Below are 21,576 nucleotides of genomic sequence, written 5' to 3'. Positions count from 1 at the left end.
GGGGATAGCAGTGGGGCCGGTGAGACGCATGTTTTGCCCACAGACCATCGGTCAGCAATGGGATTGGAATGCTATGTCCATGATAGTTACGAACTCCAGCAGTAAGGATTGAGGGCGGGCTGTTCCTTGGGGTCGCCCATGGTTTGACTTGGACATGTGTTCGCCCGTAGTGCAGGGCCGCTTAGGCATGTCCGGCTCCCGAGGCGGCGGGTGAAGAATTCGGGTGATGGTCGTTTTGCGTTTTGCATGCATCTCTCGGTGCTGCCTGGTGTTTGGGGACGGGGAGTGCACAATGGTGCCACGGTGGTGGGTGGAGCGAGCACCCGGGGAACCCCGACAGTCGTAGTGCCATTGCTTGTGCCTTTATGCAGTGGACTTGCGCGTTGGTTGTGAGTGCGCGTCAGTGTGCCACGATGCACGGCCATTGTGGAGTTGGTTCACGGTGTAGGATTGTATGTTGCATCTCGTCAGCAGAGAAGTGGAATATCGGTTGCCCAGGTGCCTCGCGGCGCTTCGCCGGCGGCTCGCGTGTTGGTTGTGAGTGAGCGTTTGGTGGGGCCACAATGCACGGCCATTGTGGAGTTTTTTCCGGTGTAGGGTTGCGTATTGCATCTCGTCAGCAGATAATTGGAATATCGGCTACCCACATGCCTCGCGGCGCTTTGTCGGCAACTCACGCGGTGGTTGTGCGCTTCGCCGGCGGCTCGCGTGTTGGTTGTGGGTGCGCGTTTGGTGGGGCCGCAGTGCACGGCCATTGTGGAGTTTTTTCCGGTGTAGGGTTGCGTGTTGCATCTTGTCAGCAGATAATTAGGGTGTCGGCTACCCACATGCCTCGCGGCGCTTTGTCGGCGGCTCACGCGGTGGTTGTGACTGCGCGTTTGGTGATGCCACGATGCACGGCCATCATGGGTTTGTTCCCAGCGTCGTCTGGTTGATGCGCTTGTGTGGCGGAGTCTGGCGGGGTTGTTCAATTGTCGCTTGGACATTTGGTGGGATTCGGCCACGCAGAGGGGGCCACCCTGAAGGGGCACCCACCGGTCGTTGAATTTCGCTACGAGATATGCCAGGGCTATGAACGCGCCACACGTGGCAGATTCTGGCCTCGACAGCCATGCGGGAGCTGAAGGGAGAGACTGATTTAGACACCACAGGGTAACGGTTGTGTTGGTTTCTGCTGGTGGCGTCGCTGCGGGAGGAGTGTCCCGCTGTGTTTTGGGGGCAGAGTCTGGTTGCTCTGTGCTGGTTGATTGTGCAGGATGCAGCCACTTAGCTGTTGTGGGGTGGGCATGTGTCATGCCATGGCGACGCTACAGGATGAGTGTCCGGCTTTGTTTTGGGGCAGAGTCGGATTGCTTTGTGCTTGTGGATTGTGCTTGATGCAGCCACTTGGCGGTTGTGGGGTGGTCGTGTGTCGTGCCGTCTCATTTTGAGGGCTCCGTTTTCAGGGTGCGGGATTTCATCGGTTGGTGGGACCGTATCGGCTGGATGCTCGCGTGCCGGGCTCGGCTTGGGTCTCTCTTCTGCTCGGGAAGGTAACTTTCCTCAGTATCGGTGCCGATCAGTCAGGTAGGCTGGGTACACCGGTGCCCTACCTGCGTCATGTTTTGTGAGCTATTTGAGCCAGCTGTAAGTGGTTTAGTATATAACAGCGAACACAAGGCGTAGCCTTTTGTAGTGTGGAATGTATGTTGGATACTCCACTAGGCGCCCAGATATTGATGCCGTTTAGTGAGTTGCTCCGTGATGCATGAAATTTCTGAACTTACTTGGTAGTTACTAGCACGCGCAACACTAAAACGATGTTTCGTGCTCTCAAACAACACACATTGTCATACCAGCCATTGATACGAAAGGGGAACTACTGTGTGTCGATGGGTCATTCACGGACAGCATGCACTTAATATTATAAAGTTAAAGTCGAGCCGGTTAACAACAACGTTCCACCCCAGAACCTGACTTCTAAAGGATGTTCTTTTTGTGAGTTACACCTGAATTTCTAAACTTTGTTCCATCAAACCCGTTTTTTGACTTAGTTGTGATTTACTCTTTGCCCGTGACTCACAAAGCTTCATTCATTGCAATATAATCTAACTTTAAGCTGATCTTTAGCACGTTTATATAATTAAAATCAGCAACAACGCTTCCCCAGTACTCAATTGCTTGATTTATCTTTAGAACCGTATCCTTATTATGATCTACTTTAATGCTCTGTTGTCCTATATTTTTCTGTATGACTTCCACCCTGCTCATGAAGTGAATGAGCAGGATGCTGTTAAATAGGTAGGGAAGCCCTTTCAAAAATCGCATAAGCCCTTTGATAAAAGCGCAGAAATAAATACCCATCCTGCTCATGAAAGCAAAGAGCAGGATGCGGTTAAATTTGTATTGAAGCCTCCAGCTAATATAGGCAGACCACCAAAAACAGATGTTCAGTGGGCCTGATGTGATTTGTGCAATAGGTGCAAATTAAATTATTGAAATTGCAAGAGGTTGTTTACAATACTGAGTCCCTTTGAAGTTACAATAAAGGTAGCGAAGAGTGGTCCAGCTCAGAGTTAAGATCTTTTTTCCATCCTGAGGGTGAGGGAAAATTAGCGAGACAAACAGAGACTCGTCTGGTAGCTATAAAGCGCCAGCTGTAAAAGGTTTTCAGAACACTATTCGATAGTTTATAGTATAGAACGGCGAACCCAAAGTGTAGGCTTTTATCGTGAGTTAAACTTGTTGGAATGTCTTTTTAGTGACTTCGATATGCGTCGCAGTACTAAACCTGCAACCTCCGTTAATCCACGGTGTTTGGACGCTTCTTTACTTCTTCGGTGTGCAAATTTTATAATTTTCATCACTTCAAAGTTGTCCACTTTCACTGTTTTGGTCCTTAAATTAATGCCTTGACTCACATCTTGTAAGCTGAGCTGCACATCTGTGATACAGCCTTCATCGGTATGATGGAGAGTGAGATATGAAATCTTAAACCATCGCAGCGTCTTTTACACTTACACTTCCCTTCCAATAAAATCTATCTGCTGTGAAGTTCAACTATACGAAGTAACTTCAAGCAATAAAACTTAATAGATCTGGTGGGTGATCGCAGCCATAACAGATATTTAAGACAACGGACAGCTAGGGTGTAGGACACGTGGAAAAATAATTTTAAAGGGTGATTAATTCTGCAGGCATAAATCCAAATGCGTCTAACTAATACAGGTAATCCTAAAAGGCACTGCAGTATTATGCAGAAAACCACATCACTTTCAGGATTGTCCACTTCGGATGTTTTGACATATTAATGCAATATCATTCAACAGAACGTGCCAACATTCTGAAATAGCACTCTATCCTCAAAGTACAAAAGCAGCAAGTTACATGAGGTAAGAGTGATTGTTTGTGAGTAGAAGAAATACAGGAGGTAGCAAACAGTACGACAGTGTGCAGGTGACAAGGGAAAATACAGTATAATTTGAGGTGAAATACCGCAATACAACAGAGAACTGGGAATGACAGTCGTCGGTTACGGGCATCTGCTAGTTTGTGCTCTAACCAATCTCAAATAATGATCTTGCAGTGATTTGCCAGGACATTCACTGTCATGATTGGTACAGCTGTGCCCATGTGGCAAGTAAATGATTCAACTACAGGGACTTTCATAAGCCCACCACTTCGCTTGGACGAATATCACTGGTTTTCCATTATCAGCAGGGATATTAATGCAAATAGTCACTTGCCGATCCCCCGTATAATATGTCCGGACAAAAACAACTAACCGCCAAGGTCTCTGTAAGAGGTGTGGCTCATGTAACTAAAGGCGTGGCCTAAGATCCGTATCTAAGCAATCCCCATTAGAGGTGCGGCTTATGTAACTAAGGGCGTGTCCTAAGAACCGTCCTAAGAAATCTCCATAAGTGGTGTGGTGAAGGGTACTATGATAGAGGTGCACTAAGCAGCGACCAAAAGTAGGTAGGTGGGTGGGGGGCTCTGTCATCGACGGAGGCCTCCTCCAGAGCTGTGGCGGAGTACAGGGCGATCTGGAAGCAGATGGACAGTAGGGGTACCTCTGCGGCAGAAGGATACAGTCTAAATACCTCTGCCTGGCACAGTAAGGGTGCCTGAGCCAAGAACCTGGAGCCGAGGGGGTTCCAGGAAACAGCGTCGGCGCCCCGTTAGTCCTTCGGGCGGTCGGGGGGCCTGAACCGACCGGGGGTGTGCCTCATCGCTCCGCCCTGACAGGGGGGGCGGGAGTATAACGAAATAAAATGGTAATGGCACCGTCAGAGCATCGACTCGCCGTGCAAGATGGCTCCTTAGGCATGCGGGTCAGCGAGGGGCTGCCGCATTGGATCGCCTGTAAGATGACCCACCTTATCAGCTACCTGTTGTACGAAATAAACCTGCAGCACTGCTTTGCTTTCCCACAAATATGTCTCATGAGTTTTCCTTGGTATATAAGTGTTAATGTGCGCAGTGCGGAGCGAGCGCTGGCGGTGTGGGCACTATGGGCCATGCATCAGGGAGCGCAGAGGAACAGCAACGAATTCCTCGGTGCCTTGGGGCCCGGCTGGCAGGCAGGAAAAGAAACATCCTGTCAGACTGGGACAATCGAATGAGGACCTGACAAGGCCCGGGAACATCTACTAAAAGTAGTTGTGGCGCTAGTTTCTTTGGCATAAGAAACCCTTCGTTTCCATGAGCAATTATTATTACATTTCGTAAGTACGAGCCTCTGCAGAGTTAGAGAGGAGCAACAGTAAGCTGCGTCTCTCCTCGACCCTTTGTCCGTGCACCGATCCTTCCCTCCCATAGAGAGAAGCTGTCACACCAACCTCGGTGGGGTGGGGGGCCTGGGCCGGGGGGAGAGGGACGAGAAATTAATAAATCCTCTCGGCTTGTTCTGTTCTTTCTCTGCCCCATGCTTACTGAGCCGGCCGGCGTGACTCCCTATGCCAGTGAGGACGGGCCCTCTCACCGGACCGCGATCTCCTGTGACTGCATGATGCAGCAGGGCTGGGCCCTGTCTTCCACCAGTGCCCTCGAGTTGGCTGGCCCCGGCTGCTCGGAAATAAAATTGCTGGCGGGCGGCATTGCCTTTATTAATTTAGTTCCTGGGCCTGTCCTGTCCTAGCGTAGCGACCTGACTGCAGGATAGGACAGATATGAGGTGCGAAGTTCGCTCTGGCCCCGTCATTCACATGGCTGCTAGACTGTAGTGCAGCACCCCTCCGGCCACGGTGTGTGTCCGGTCGCGGCAGGTTCTTGCAAAATTAGGCCGCGCGGCCTGCCCTCTATAAACGCGGAATGTGAGGCAGCTAACATCACTGTCTGCAGTCCGCCCGACCCGCGCTACGTGTGGCCGCGCACCTCATGAATTAAATTTATCCAAGTCAAGTCCTGAAGTCAGTGTAAATGCCGCGACGGGCGAGGATATACCTTGGCGCCCGTGGTGAGTGCCTAGCTGTGTCAGCCAGCATCCTGCTGAGAGGGCGGCCCCGCCCCCCTTATTAATTGCCACTGTGTCCCGTGTTAAACTTAAGCTGTGGCGCGGCAGGAAATTACAGCGCCGTGGACAGCCTGGAGCCAGCATTGTTACATTGTAGCCGCCTAGCGCTGCCGCACTCTCACTCAGCCCACAAGCTGAGAGCAGCCATTACAACATAACAGATTAACTATTTATGAACTAGAGCAGCTGCTGGCACTGGCAGCAGCAAGTCTCTCGGACTCTGAGAAGCAGGAGCCGTGCACAGGCGCCTCTGGTGGCGCGAGTTTATGAGTCTGCAAGGACAGGACTGTATAAGTTAGCAACTATCTTGGCTTGATCCCCAGACCCTCCCAACCTATATTAAATGTATTTAGCAGTAAGAAAATATAGATATCGTGAGACTGTCTGCTACGTACCACAATCCACATACAAAACCAGACTCTGGCCTGTAACAGAATCCTGGAACAAGGGCAAAAGGTACCTAATCCAACTGGCGCTGAGAGGTGATACCAATGCAGAATGGACGCCATAAAAATAAGTGTAACAAGCCGTACCTGCTCTGACTGCTGCTAACCAATAAGCACTCTGACCATTTAGAGCATTGTTCCTATTTAAGAACTTTATAGTAAGGTGAATCAACCATTGGTGTAAAAAATGTGATCCTAAATTTCGGAGGGGGTACCTATACCAATTCAATAACACCACTGCTGTTAGGTCAAACACAGTCCTGTGAGAATCTCTGCTCAACTCCTGGTAGCTATGACCCAATTAGTAGACAACACCCCCGCCCCCTCCCCCGAGAAGTAGCGCTAAGTTCAAGCAGTATCAACAATTTCAAAGTAAATAGCACAACACAATACAAGTTCCAATCTAATATAGAAAAACAGATAAACATTTTAGGAGCAAAATGACACTAGCTCGTCAAAATAGTTAAAGGGGAACTAGAGATGATTTTTTAAAGTTTTAAGTTAAAACATGCTAAGAAAAAGTCAATCACTATGGAGAAAAAACCCGTCAACCAGGATCTATATGCAATTTCAGGCCAAACACTATGAAGCAGAGATCAGATACACTAAGCAGGTTGACCCGGTCGAAGGTCTTTTATGATCTTGGTGACCGAAATAAAGATTATGAACTGAACTAAGATTATGACATATAAAAGCAAATTATTATTTCACACCACCACCATCTAGTCAAGTATTATAGAAGCTGAAACTTTAAAGAAACTAAAAAACACAATATGCACACTACAGGTAAAAAATTTATCTGCTTTTTTAAACTTAAAAACGTACCTGGGTTGTGGGAGCGGAGGATGCTGGTAAAGGATTAGACATCATAGGACCAAATATGTCCAAGTCATCATTCAGTGAAGCTGCACTAGTGGTACTTCCATTTGTAACATGTGCTTCTGCTGGACCATCTACAAATTAAAGCACATAAACGATGTGACGGAGAATTATAACCCATGCCAGAACACATACAACACACCAAAAACTTTACACATCAGTTTAAAACATTGGTAGAATTTTAAAAAAGGCATTAGTTGACCATGGGGCCTTGACAACCAACAAAATGCCAAGATACATGTTTTAGAATTCACATTTCATGCATTCATTTCATAGTGTCTACAGAGAAGGTAAACAGGGACGTTTTTTAACATAACCTCTCTACATTGTGTATACGGTTGATGGTCATCAAATTCCCAGACTTACTCCTAAAAGAGATGAGGTGATAAATAGGATGATCATCCTGGTCCGAAGGCATAGTGAACTAAAGCATTCACTTCGGGAGCTCAGTGTGCAGGGACAGTTGGTATTAAAGTGCAAAGTGGGCGATGCCCTACTAATAAATAATAAGAAGAAAACCCCACTGAGCTGCTTTAACAGCAGACTTGGTGGTGCTCTGTCACAAGCAGTAACCTGAAACTTGTTTGGCAGGGTGAGTGATGAGAATCCATTGAGTGAATGGTAAGATTGTATGAGTGCAGGGTGAAGGCTGTGCATGTACTACTGCAGAGTGAACTACTGCAGAGTGCACCACTGCAGAGTGAGTTGTGCGACTATATGAGTGCAGGCTCAGCAGTGTCGATGCATGAGTGCAGCGTGAGTGATGAGAATTCATTGGGTGAATGGTAAGACTATGAGTGCAGGGTGAATGCTGTGCATGTACTACTGCAGAGTGCACTACTGTAGAGTGAGTTGTGCGACTATATGAGTGCAGGGTCAGCAGTGTCTGTATGAGTGCAGGGTGCGTGATGAGAATTCATTGGGTGAATGGTAAGACTGTATGAGTGCAGGGTGAAGGGTGTGCGTGTACTACTGCAGAGTGAGTTGTAGGACTATAGGAATGCAGGGTCAGTGGAGCCTATGTAGAAGTGCATGGGGACTAATGAGAGTCCACTGGATAAGTGACGAGCCTGTGTGTGTGCAGTGAGTTGTGTGACTATATGAGTGCAGGGTCAGCAGTGTCGATGTATGAGTGCAGCGTGAGTAATGAGAGTCCACTGAGTGAGTGGTAAGACTGTTCGGCTGAAGGGTGTGCCTGCGTGAGTGTTGTGAATGGTGTGCCTGTGTGAACGCAGAGTGAGATGTGCGATTGTACGAGTTCACTGAATGAGCGGCATGCCTCATGAGTGCAGAGTGAGTGGTGTGAATGTCCTGGATGAGTGATGTGCCCTTGTGAACGCAGGGTGAGTGGTGTGCTTGTTTTAGTGTAAAGTGAATGAAGCAGAGTGCGTCTGCAGGTGCAGGGTGGTGTGTCTGTATGAGTGATGTGCATGAGGGACTGTAGGGAGAGTGCTGAGTCATTGTGAGTACATTATCACTTTTCTTAAAAAAAAAAAAAAATATATATATATATATATATATATATATATATATATATATATATATATATATATATATATATATATATATATATATATATATATATATATATATATATATATATATATATATATATATATATATATATATATGTTCCTCGAACGCCTGGAGCTTTTGGGAAACACTCGACGGTTCTCCGCCTTACTGGCTTGTCATGCAGCGCATTCCGCCTTCTTGCTTTAAAACTAGCCCGACGCGTTTCAGGGATTTGATCCCATCTTCAGGGGCAGCCCACAGTGAGCACTCGTTAGGCATCTTCAGTTTCACGGATTCAAATTATGCAAATCACCTGATGGGCGTAGGCTCGATTCCGTGTCTCATCATGCATTTCTGGGATTTGTAGTCCGTCTTGAGTGCCATGTTTGTTCCACTTCTGAGTGAAGTCGAGTGTTCACTGTACATTGGGGCAAATGTTCATATCCTTAAGTAGGTCGCATGACGGTTTTCATGCGCTGTGTCTTCACTTCTGGAGTTCCGTGCACACCTCCAAACGGTTTGGAAATGCTGGCCTCTCTCTGCCAAGAAATTTCGTTTTTCTGACAGATGATGGTGCTCCCCCACGGCACAGGCAGCCGTGTGCATAATGTTCCTCGAACGCCTGGAGCTTTTGGGAAACACTCGACGGTTCTCCGCCTTACTGGCTTGTCATGCAGCGCATTCCGCCTTCTTGCTTTAAAACTAGCCCGACGCGTTTCAGGGATTTGATCCCATCTTCAGGGGCAGCCCACAGTGAGCACTCGTTAGGCATCTTCAGTTTCACGGATTCAAATTATGCAAATCACCTGATGGGCGTAGGCTCGATTCCGTGTCTCATCATGCATTTCTGGGATTTGTAGTCCGTCTTGAGTGCCATGTTTGTTCCACTTCTGAGTGAAGTCGAGTGTTCACTGTACATTGGGGCAAATGTTCATATCCTTAAGTAGGTCGCATGACGGTTTTCATGCGCTGTGTCTTCACTTCTGGAGTTCCGTGCACACCTCCAAACGGTTTGGAAATGTGGAGGTGTGCACGGAACTCCAGAAGTGAAGACACAGCGCATGAAAACCGTCATGCGACCTACTTAAGGATATGAACATTTGCCCCAATGTACAGTGAACACTCGACTTCACTCAGAAGTGGAACAAACATGGCACTCAAGACGGACTACAAATCCCAGAAATGCATGATGAGACACGGAATCGAGCCTACGCCCATCAGGTGATTTGCATAATTTGAATCCGTGAAACTGAAGATGCCTAACGAGTGCTCACTGTGGGCTGCCCCTGAAGATGGGATCAAATCCCTGAAACGCGTCGGGCTAGTTTTAAAGCAAGAAGGCGGAATGCGCTGCATGACAAGCCAGTAAGGCGGAGAACCGTCGAGTGTTTCCCAAAAGCTCCAGGCGTTCGAGGAACATTATGCACACGGCTGCCTGTGCCGTGGGGGAGCACCATCATCTGTCAGAAAAACGAAATTTCTTGGCAGAGAGAGGCCAGCATTTCCAAACCGTTTGGAGGTGTGCACGGAACTCCAGAAGTGAAGACAGCGCATGAAAACCGTCATGCGACCTACTTAAGGATATGAACATTTGCCCCAATGTACAGTGAACACTCGACTTCACTCAGAAGTGGAACAAACATGGCACTCAAGACGGACTACAAATCCCAGAAATGCATGATGAGACACGGAATCGAGCCTACGCCCATCAGGTGATTTGCATAATTTGAATCCGTGAAACTGAAGATGCCTAACGAGTGCTCACTGTGGGCTGCCCCTGAAGATGGGATCAAATCCCTGAAACGCGTCGGGCTAGTTTTAAAGCAAGAAGGCGGAATGCGCTGCATGACAAGCCAGTAAGGCGGAGAACCGTCGAGTGTTTCCCAAAAGCTCCAGGCGTTCGAGGAACATTATGCACACGGCTGCCTGTGCCGTGGGGGAGCACCATCATCTGTCAGAAAAACGAAATTTCTTGGCAGAGAGAGGCCAGCATTTCCAAACCGTTTGGAGGTGTGCACGGAACTCCAGAAGTGAAGACAGCGCATGAAAACCGTCATGCGACCTACTTAAGGATATGAACATTTGCCCCAATGTACAGTGAACACTCGACTTCACTCAGAAGTGGAACAAACATGGCACTCAAGACGGACTACAAATCCCAGAAATGCATGATGAGACACGGAATCGAGCCTACGCCCATCAGGTGATTTGCATAATTTGAATCCGTGAAACTGAAGATGCCTAACGAGTGCTCACTGTGGGCTGCCCCTGAAGATGGGATCAAATCCCTGAAACGCGTCGGGCTAGTTTTAAAGCAAGAAGGCGGAATGCGCTGCATGACAAGCCAGTAAGGCGGAGAACCGTCGAGTGTTTCCCAAAAGCTCCAGGCGTTCGAGGAACATTATGCACACGGCTGCCTGTGCCGTGGGGGAGCACCATCATCTGTCAGAAAAACGAAATTTCTTGGCAGAGAGAGGCCAGCATTTCCAAACCGTTTGGAGGTGTGCACGGAACTCCAGAAGTGAAGACACAGCGCATGAAAACCGTCATGCGACCTACTTAAGGATATGAACATTTGCCCCAATGTACAGTGAACACTCGACTTCACTCAGAAGTGGAACAAACATGGCACTCAAGACGGACTACAAATCCCAGAAATGCATGATGAGACACGGAATCGAGCCTACGCCCATCAGGTGATTTGCATAATTTGAATCCGTGAAACTGAAGATGCCTAACGAGTGCTCACTGTGGGCTGCCCCTGAAGATGGGATCAAATCCCTGAAACGCGTCGGGCTAGTTTTAAAGCAAGAAGGCGGAATGCGCTGCATGACAAGCCAGTAAGGCGGAGAACCGTCGAGTGTTTCCCAAAAGCTCCAGGCGTTCGAGGAACATATATATATATATATAAAACTCTGCACTAGCTCCCCCCTCCTTCCCCCCGAGTTTAATTCAAGTTTGCTTGAACTTTATATTTAACTTTCTGCCCCAACACTTTTTAAAAGCACCAGCCGTCACTGTTGGTTTGATCTAACAGTCGCTGGTTTGAATCCCGAAAGGGCCCCGCTGCTTTTCATCTTACCGAGGTGATAACATGAGTACTATTTGGTTGGGTAAATATCTGACATGTGAGACATGAGCTGAGCTCAGCTAGGTCCAGGGATAAGGAAGCTTGTAACTGACTGGCACAGCCATAAAGTATCCCAGTGACGAGACTGCTTTCCAAAGGGTAGCCCAGGACTCAGGCGTTGCCCTACCCCACAACATCCAATAGGTTCCAGGGGTGCCATGCCTAACTACCCTACTGAAGGCCCTGATATCAATATATCTTTCCTTAAGCACTGTTTACAAATAAGCCAACAAGTTAAGGAACGCTTTAACTCTTTCCATGCTGATGACGGAACCGCTCCGTCATCAGCTGCGGTGGCGCTGTGCTGATGACGGAGCGGTTCCGTCATGGCCCGGCCGCCGCGCCTGCGTGGCGCGGATTCCGCGCCTGCGCTGGCCGTTCTATTGAGCGGGTGGGGCCATGACGGAACCGCTCCATCATCAGCACAGCCCAACCGCGGCTGATGACGGAGCGGTTCCGTCACCAGCATGCGGCCGCCGTGCGGCCGCCCCGCCCCCTTAGCGCTGCGGCAGAATAACCGCCGCAGCGATGCGGTTAAATTGGATTTTAACTGCCCCATTGTTCATGCTATTTTCTGTTTATTCTGTTGTACTTTAGGCTGCCCTAAAAATGTCACTAAGTGCAGAGGAGGCGAGGCAGTAGAGATGCAAAAAAAAGAGAGAAAAGAAGGGAAGGTAAAAGTGAACGAGGAAGGAATATTCCCCAAAGCTAAAGTAATTCACAAGGCGAAGCGGTAGAGCACTTTGGGTAGCCAACCCTGGTTATGTGGTTATAAAGAAGGAAAAGTTAATAGAAGGCTGCAGCAGGAGCGTGAAAAATAAAATTCAAAATAATATGAAGCTCCCAACACAATAATTTTAAAATAACAAACCGATGGTGCAGTTTGACCTAAAACAAAGCGGGAAAAAGAGAACTTCTGTGAACAGAAGCTGCTTGCGTTCTGGCTGTTCACATTGTTCCCTTGCTCCCACGCTATAATTTTGCCATGAAAAGAGGAGTATTTGTCAAAAATCACACAAGTAACAGTTTTTGCACAGATCTTTGGGTTGCCCATCTGTTTTCTTGCTCAGTAGAAGTGATGAGCCAGCATGCTTTGCCAGTCACTCAGCAGCAGCACAGATATTTAGCATCTAATGGCATATCCTGACCTCAAACAAAGTGACATTTGAGAAATCTATTTTCTCATTTAAACTCAATAAGAGCATTAGGAACACGCTGGTCCATACTGACAGTTGGAGACCCAAACAGAACACACAACTCACACTATGGAGCCAACCGCAGGTGAAGGGCCATTACCCATGTGGCTCTTGTGTGGTATGTCAATTCACCACACATATGACGAGTGTTGACTAGGGTTTGACATATGTATGGGAACAAAGGGACCACACAATTTGTAATACTACGAATGTAATATACATGATCACTTGCCCATGCAGAGGCAAATTCATCGGCATGACCACTAGGAAGGTAAAAGTACGAGTCAGTGAGCATAGGAGTCCTATCAGGTGAGCGATCATTGCCACCAGACTCACTGCCCACTATGTGGAAAAGGGACCCACCAATATTGACCTTCCATGGACCATCATTGAAAGAATAAAAGATGGGACCAATATATCCAAGAGATTATTAGAAAAAGAGCAACGCTGGGTCCATAGACTCCAGACACATACTCTGGGATTGAATGACTATTCCCTGGAATCTACTGCACAGCAGGTAGAGAGAGCGAGAGACTGAGATCCCCATGTCCTCTCCACACGTATAAACGTAACCATGTTGCTGTCGTCTCAAACCCTTCTCTTTCCCACCCCCTACAATTAATTGGACCCATTGGGTGGTGGAGATGATTTAAATTAAAGGCCTTGTTCTGAATGAATTACTCCCAGACTGGTGTAAACGAACTGGAATGGATATAACATACATCTCACCCATAAAATCAGTAGTGAGAGTGTGGAATTCCTTGACACTGAAGTTAAAATTATCAATGGTACTTTAGTGGGAGAGGTGTGGCGCCGCGGCCAGGGCGACTGACGCTGGAATCTGGGGATCAGGGTTCGATCCCCGGCTCCGGCGGCAGGTTAGCCCAGCACCATGCGACTCTGGGCAATAGCTTGCTTAATCTCCCCGACGGCCCCCAGCGCCTAGAGACCCTAACGGGTGATTGTGCGCTATACAAATGTGGATTATTATTATTATTATTATTAGTCTCGAGCCTACATAGAAAGGAAACTGCAGGCAATAGTTTGCTGCATGCCCTCAGTGCTCATCCAGAACCTTTGAAATGGAGTATACCGTTTGGGGAGTTACTGAGGGCAAGGAGAAATTGCAGCAACCTTGAGGGATTTATTTTAGAACAAGAGACTAGTTGTCCAGATTCCGAGAAAGAGGATACCCTGAATGGGTTCTGAAAAAGGCAGTATCAATAGTCTCAGAAATAGAGAGATCTGACACTCTCAAACCTAAAGATAAAAATGAGAATGAGGAAGGTAGCACCAGGATTATTATCACCTACCATCAGGGATCTGATAAAATTCGTAAAATACTGACAGACAGCTGGCCAATCCTTAAATCAGACAACCTCATAGGTCCCTATATAGCGGAAAGACCACATATCACCTACAGGAGAGGGAGAAACCTATGTGACATTTTGGTGAAAGGAGACATCACCGATAATAAAAAACAACATATACAAGGTCTAAAAGGTTTCTACCCCTGTGGTCATTGCCGAGCATGCAAACAAAGCTATATGGTTAAACAAGTAGATGATATCCCAGGAAACCCACAACCTAGAAAGATCAAACAGTTTCTTACATGTAATTCCACTTATGTCTTGTATGTCTTGGAATGCCCGTGTCTTAAGAGATACGTGGGAAGTATAATCTGCATGGCAAAGAAAAGAATACAGGAGCATCTTAGAGCGATCATGCATGTAGATGCTCGGTATCCCATAGCGAGACATTTCCAGGAATGCCCCCAATCAGATAACTCCTTATTAAGATTCTTTGTGGTAGAACAAGTCAACATCGGAAGGAGAGGGGGTAATCGATTACTGGCACTGAGGAAGCGCAAATCTAGGTGGATTATGGACCTTGTGACAAGATTCCCGGGGGGCCATAATCTCGATGAGGAACTGGCAACTCACTTACATGAATAAACTAGTAGGGAGAAATGGGTACCTACATACTGAGATAATAGCACAGGTATACAATGGGTGTAAATATGTAAATATATCTTGTAATGAACTCCATAATATGATCACCGTATAATTTTAATGCGACAAGGTTTTTAACATTCACTTATGTTTTTTTCTAGGGAAACGGAAGGGAGTACCAATACACTGTCCTGTGCACTTCACTGGTTCCCTTATCCCTCTCTTTTTTATCCTCGTGGGGATCAAAGACACTATTGGAAGATTAAATAGTTCACTTTTTTATGCACTAGTCTTCGTACTCACTCCGGCTTGAGAATCATGAACTTGTATAGTGGCTACTATGGATCGTGTTGATACATAAGATCCGAGAGATGGTTTGAGTTCTGCACAACTAAGATTTCACATTTTTTGTTTTTGACTCCCTCTCTCCTTTCCTTCCCCCTCCCCCTTTTTATTTCTTGAAGGTGGTAAGAGAACTTTTTTGGTCCTGCAATGTGGGCTTTTTGCCCGTGGTAGGGGTTAGAATGATACCTTTTACAGTGTAATCTTATCCCTTAGTTTTGGGTAATTCCTGAATGAATGGTCTCTATACTAGTCACTTTGCAGGACTTTCGAATATATGGGAATATATTGAGATATAGCACCAATGGCACAGTAATTACATTAGGTACTAGACCGAGTGGAATGTGAATAGTGATTGCCATTGTTTGCTTTCAAACATCGGAAAGAAACAAGAAGAGAAGAGAGAAATAAAAATGTTGGGCATTTAAATTTGTCATTTTCGATAAAGTACTATACTGTAGTAATTATTTGTATATATAAATGAGTTGATTGATAATGAAGAAAGGTGTCCATATACATGCTTGTACATATGTTGATATATTCTTTTATCTTTAAAAACTCATTTACGTTCATGTTATAAATTTAGAAATGCATTTAAGTGTATCTTGAACGAAATGTAGCATACCTTTTTACTACTGAGTAATGGCGGATCCAAAACTGCATCATGTCATGTGACCTGAAACATGTAGCCACCCTTTGTTTGTGTTTGTTTGTTTATTTAAAAATGCCGGTAATGTCAAAGCATTTCGTGTGAACAAGACACAAGATTGTGTCGAAACGCATAGCGTTTTTTGGGAATAAATAATAATTCTTAGCAAACCTGCCTCTGAGTGCGTATTTGTGGTAACAGCAACTTGGAATTGTGAAAATTACACGGCAGTGGGTTTGCCGTGTTTATGCGCCACCTGACTATGGGAGGAATGACCTCGGAAGGACCCTGAATGCTTGGATATAGATATATATATATATATATATATATATATATATATATAGATATATATATATATATATCTATATATATATATATATATATTTTTGCCCAAGGGCATTTGAACGCCTTATATGACCACCAGATGACATTACATAAGGTCATATTCATTTAATTTAAAGGATGGAAGATTACGCTTTTTGCCCAAAGCCAACTCCGCGACTTGAACCTGGCACCCCGAATACAAAGTCAGCAGCACTGGCAGTTAGGACACACAAATGCATCTCATTTTATGTGTGAAAGTCATACACAAGTCAAATGATTGTGTATTCTAACATGTAGTTAGCACATTATCTGTTGTAATTGTTTTGCGAAGTTAATCAGAGTCTTGCTTGGGAATACTTGCAAGGGTTTATTTTATAACTGTACTGGGGGACACAGTTAAGCACTTGTGCACCAATGGTGCTGCAACAATTTTAGTGTGGGTGTACTGACATCAATGTTACATCACTGAAGTCATAGGAACTGTGAAAAATCCTAGCTATGCACAAAGTGTAGCAACTGTAGGTAGGAGGGTGGTAAGGATATACTACGTGTCTATCTGGGATGAGGTATTGTTCATGTTTGGCAGCTGGAGACCGGTAGGCGGAAACATTGTCTTTTTTTACCCTCAAATCTCTCACACGCGACTCCTAACCGAATGAGCCCTTTATTGGTATTTTTGTTGACATAGATCAACATATACTGATACAATCTTCTGAAATTCCTTCTCCTAGACAATTGTTTACCCCATCTTGTCGATGTTGTATTCTATTACTTCCTATGCTTTCTGCCACCGAAGATGGCTCCTTATTTGCTTTCACATGAGCCTTTGCACATCAACCTTCATAGAAACTGACAAAGGACTACCTTAACCTATTAGGTAACTAAAACGGAAAAGGGACTTCCCAACTTCTCTTTATAGTAGCTTCCACTCCTGCTTTCAAAAGGGCAGCCATCTTGGAAAAGGTCCCCACTGTGCGCCCTCTTGCTTCCCATGACTTCATCAGCCAGCATGGAATCATCCAAAGACAATAAGATGAATGCGCTATTGTCCACAGCAGGAATCAACTTATTCAGAATAAACTATCCACCTAAACTATCCAAAAACCATTAAAAATCTCAAACATAACATTTTCAACCTAAATAAAGAAACTCTTATCACAGAACCCTACTTCTGCTACAACAAGGGTATTATATTGAATTGCCTCACCTTCATTACCAATCGGCGTTCTAAATGGAGGAAAGTGTTATCCTCTCTGCTCTATACCACAACCCTAAAGGAATTTCCACATGGCCAGAAACTCCCTACCGTGGTCTCTCCTTTGTACAATGCATAAGCCACCATCTCCATCCAGAACAACAGCACCATGCTAATTCAATCTTTTTAGATTGCAACCTGGAAGTCTTTGTCAATTTCTTCACCTAAATCAAGAACAAATTAGAATTGGCCACTGCTCCGCCCATCCTCCTGAAAAAAAACACTGGCTCTTCTCCATGCAACATCTCCCCCATCCCTCAAAATCTCCCTACCACCTCTCTCACTGGACACCAACTCCTCCATGGGTTTAATTGCAGTACATCTTACTCTTTCCTCAATTGATAATTCCGGAAAAGCCTACGACAGCAGCATTCCTCCAACACTGCCTACCATCTCGATAAAGAAACATATACAAACTCTGCCATCACCCAGAATAGTACATGCCCCACTCCCTATCAACCAGCCATTACCAGGACTCCGACAGTGTATTCCACCTACGATTGCACCCCCAATTATTCTGACTCGAAAAGTTCACCATATCCAAGTGCTCCATTCAGTCAGAACCGCTTTAGGAGCCGCAACACTCATTCTACAATGGATAACATGAAATCTGATTTACTGCTGATTAGGCCTGACATAATTAAACTAGTACATATCACCTTCAACCTAGAAAATACTTGGTCCGTACATCATCACAACCCCCAAACGCTACTCTGGTGCCAGCCCTGCCAATACCGGTGTACCACAACCCAGATGGAGTTGCAAACGAAATCTTGACCATTATTCCCGACACAATAGGCTAGTCAGACAGCTATTGAATAATGATATCCTCTCCCTCCTCCCCACTTATAACCAGGCTCCAACTGTCCAAGTGGTACCTGCTGGAAAAATTCAAACTATCACTCACCCTTCTAAGGAATCCAACCCTAGCTCTAGATATATTAATAACAAGAACCTCAAACAGGTTCCCATATCACACACTTCTACTACTACCACTAAAACATTCCTTAAATGCTTGTTACTCAATTGTTGCTCAGCTGTGAAACAAATAGCTGAGATAGCTGAACTTATACTTGACATCCTTATATTCATTAAAACGTGGCTGAACGAACCCTACTCCCAAATTCTTGACATATTAGTCCCACCCAGTCATGACATCATCAGACTAGACCGTTCAGGCCTCTTCGGGGGTGGACGAGCCTGTATACACAGGTCCACGCTATCCATGATTCACACACATTCTCCATCACTGCCCTCCTGCGAATACCTTTGGATCAACTTCAAAAGCAATGACAACTCCACGTACTCTCTTCACACGATTATCACCCTTGTGGTGATACCCACACATTCATTGATCAGCTCATGGAGATCATCTCCTCCAATAGGTTAGAGCGTAACAACCAGATTATTCTTGGCAACTTCAACATTCACTGGAAAAATTCAAGTGACCCTTTGGTGAACAGTTTTAAATCCTTCCTCCTGGACCTCAACCTTAGCCAAGCATGCAACAGCCCTACCCATAACAAAGATGTCACTTTAGTTTAATCATCTCAAATTAAGACACTGTTCAAATCGATTCCATCCTTCCCTGTGATTGGACTGACCACTACTGCATCTACTTCTTCATATCTGAAAGACCCAACCAATGAAAGCTAAACACTGGGTCAGAGACACCCATAACATCAAACCATTCACATTGTCTGCTACTAACAACCACATCCTGCTCCTCCCTCTAACATGCATGACGCTTATGACCTCACTGCTCACTACATCAACTTCAAGTAAAAAATCATGGATATCATTGCCCCCAAACAACTAAAGAGGGTCCCATTCAAAAAATCCAACCCTTGGTTCAACTGCAACCTAAATAAGGAACACCTATGCCTCAGACTTGCTGAAACAGCTAGGAGAAACACCCTTTCTATGCCTAACATCAAATGTCTACAGCAAAGACGGAGTGCCTGAAATAGACAAATAAGAAATTCCAAAGCAGCATTCATTGAAACCAACTCGATACGGCAATTAATCATCCAAAAAAACTGTTCAAAATTGTCAAAAACCAAACGAGCTGGAAAAGCAATGCTCCATCACTAGGCAGTATAACCCTACCTAATTGCGTACATTTTGCACTCTTCTTTGCTGAGAAAAACACGCTAATCCCCACTGAGATACAGAGCGCCTTGAAGCTCTTACCGTGCATACCTCCCCCACATTCTTTACATCATGTTCAAGAATACCCGATCACGTCTCCCCAAAAGCCTAAAAACAATGCAGCCTAAGTCATTAACACTTTTGATGAAAATGAAACCACAAAACTTCTAACTTCTCTGAAATCCACCAACAACTTTAATTATCCAAACTCCTCAATGAGTGCATTCACCTCCTACTCCCATTATGGACTACGAATATCAATGCCTCTCTTACCCAAGGCTCCATACCTGACTGCTAAAAAGTGGTCAGGTTAGGCCCATCTTTAAAAAAAACCCCACTCCAACAAGCCTGACCCAAACAACTAGAGTCTTGTCTCCAAAAATCAAACTTTGGCCATCCTTTTTGAAAAATGTGTGCACCTACAGCATCGCAATCACATCAAGCAATACAACTACTTTATCAATTTCAATCTGTTTTCAGAATGAACCAAATCACCAAAACTGCCCTTATCCATATTGCTGACGATGCTCTATTCTCACTCGATCAGAATGAATCTTGCTTACTGATACTATGGACCTGTCAGTGGTGTTCGACGCAGTCAATCATGAAACCCTTCTGAACCTATTAGAACTAAGAATGGATCTCACAGGTACTGTGCTAAAATAGTTTGCCTCATTTTTTCACAACAGATCTCAGCGGTTTCTAATCAACCACACTCTTTCCAGTCATCCGCCAGTTATGCTAGGTGTCCCCCAAGGTTCCACTCTCTCCCAGAGATTGTTCAACCTGTACATGGAACACCTGACTGAAATCCTCAGACTCTCTCACATCTCTACCATAAGTATGCAGATATTTCTAAACTCTACATGAAAATTGCATCTACTGAGGACATTAGCATCCGTAATATCACCTTGACTGAAACACAACATTAGCCGACTCATGACCACCTCAATACTTAATGCCCTCAAAATAAAATTCCTTCTGATCTCACTGCCAAGTTCGCCCCTAGTAACAAAGACTGGCTCCCACATCTTACTGCCTTGAACTGTACCGCACACATCATTTACTCAGCTAAATCCCTAGAAATAATCTTGGACTATGCGCTTTCCATGCAAAATCACATCGGGGCTGCCACCAGAGGAGCTAACCACCAACTACATGCATTAAGGAAACTAAAACCTTTCCTTCCCACAGCAGATCTCTGAACATTGGGTAAGCACTTGTGATAAGTACACTAGACTATGATAGTGCAACCCTTGTGTGTCTTCCGAAAAGCAAACTTTCACTGGAACTCCCTTCCTCCGGAGACCAGGTTCAACCCCCTTCAACTTCCATCTTAAAGAAATAAAACTTCTACTATCCAAAAGATTTCGCTCACATTGAGGTCACACCTACCATTCCTCATTCGCAGAGCCTACATGCTTGACTAACGTTCTAATTTATCTCTCATCCATCCATATAACAGAGATTCAAGCGGTTTCTCTTGTTCCCAATCTTCTACACACCCCCTCGACACCCATTGGACACTGCCCATACCAGAATTTACAAACAACTGTGTTCCTGTCTGTCTTACTATTATTTCCCTATGTAACTATACCTATTTTATGTATGTTCTTCGATGTATATCCGATATTGTTTGTATCATAACTACCTTTCATTATTATTGTAAAGTGCCCTGTCACCCGAATGCGTCTTGTTCATGCTAGATAAAACGGCCATTAAAATAAAACAAATCTGGTGGTGCATTTTGGAGCACAGTGTTGCAAATATATTACTAAAGCAACGTGCGTCATTTAAAGACAGCTCATTTTCCATTGAGATGGCACTAAATTTTGACAGCTCATTTTCTACTGAAATGGCCACTAAATTTGCACAGACATACAGTTTTACTGATAAAAGTATATTGCATAAAAATGATAACGCGTGAAAATCAGGTTTCAGTGAGTATTTATCATTTGTGCATCGCCAACATGATATGATTTGATCCTATTAAAGTATTTGTTTCCATCAAAAAATGACATACTACACTGAGCCTTTTCTTTCAAACTCTCTGTACCCTAGCAAGATTGTCACATAATTAATTTTACTTTTCTTTCTTTGACGGAAAAGTGAGAGGAGTTTGTAAACACCAATCACCATGTTAAAAATCATAAGGAGCAATCTGTCAGAAGGCACAGCCTGAAATTTCACATGACTTTAAAGTGAAGCAAAAGTGACAAGATAAATACAGAATTTAAAGGCAT

At 45.1% G+C, this 21,576-nt stretch overlaps 1 protein-coding gene across 2 annotated transcripts in view; it reads right to left on the bottom strand.

Moving 5' to 3' along the window:
• SMAP1 (small ArfGAP 1) overlaps positions 1-21,576 on the bottom strand; it is an 870,387-nt gene that overhangs the window by 168,454 nt on the left and 680,357 nt on the right. For both annotated transcript variants that reach the window (XM_078648020.1, XM_078648021.1), the window contains one exon: positions 6,766-6,893. In XM_078648020.1, coding sequence (XP_078504146.1) covers positions 6,766-6,893 — 128 coding nt within the window. The remainder of the gene's footprint in view (positions 1-6,765; positions 6,894-21,576) is intronic.

This window comes from Lissotriton helveticus, chromosome 6, assembly GCF_964261635.1.
Source record: "Lissotriton helveticus chromosome 6, aLisHel1.1, whole genome shotgun sequence".
Lineage (NCBI taxonomy): Eukaryota > Metazoa > Chordata > Amphibia > Caudata > Salamandridae > Lissotriton > Lissotriton helveticus.
Note: the sequence above shows the minus strand (reverse complement) of the source record. Positions and strands in the feature narration are given on the sequence as shown.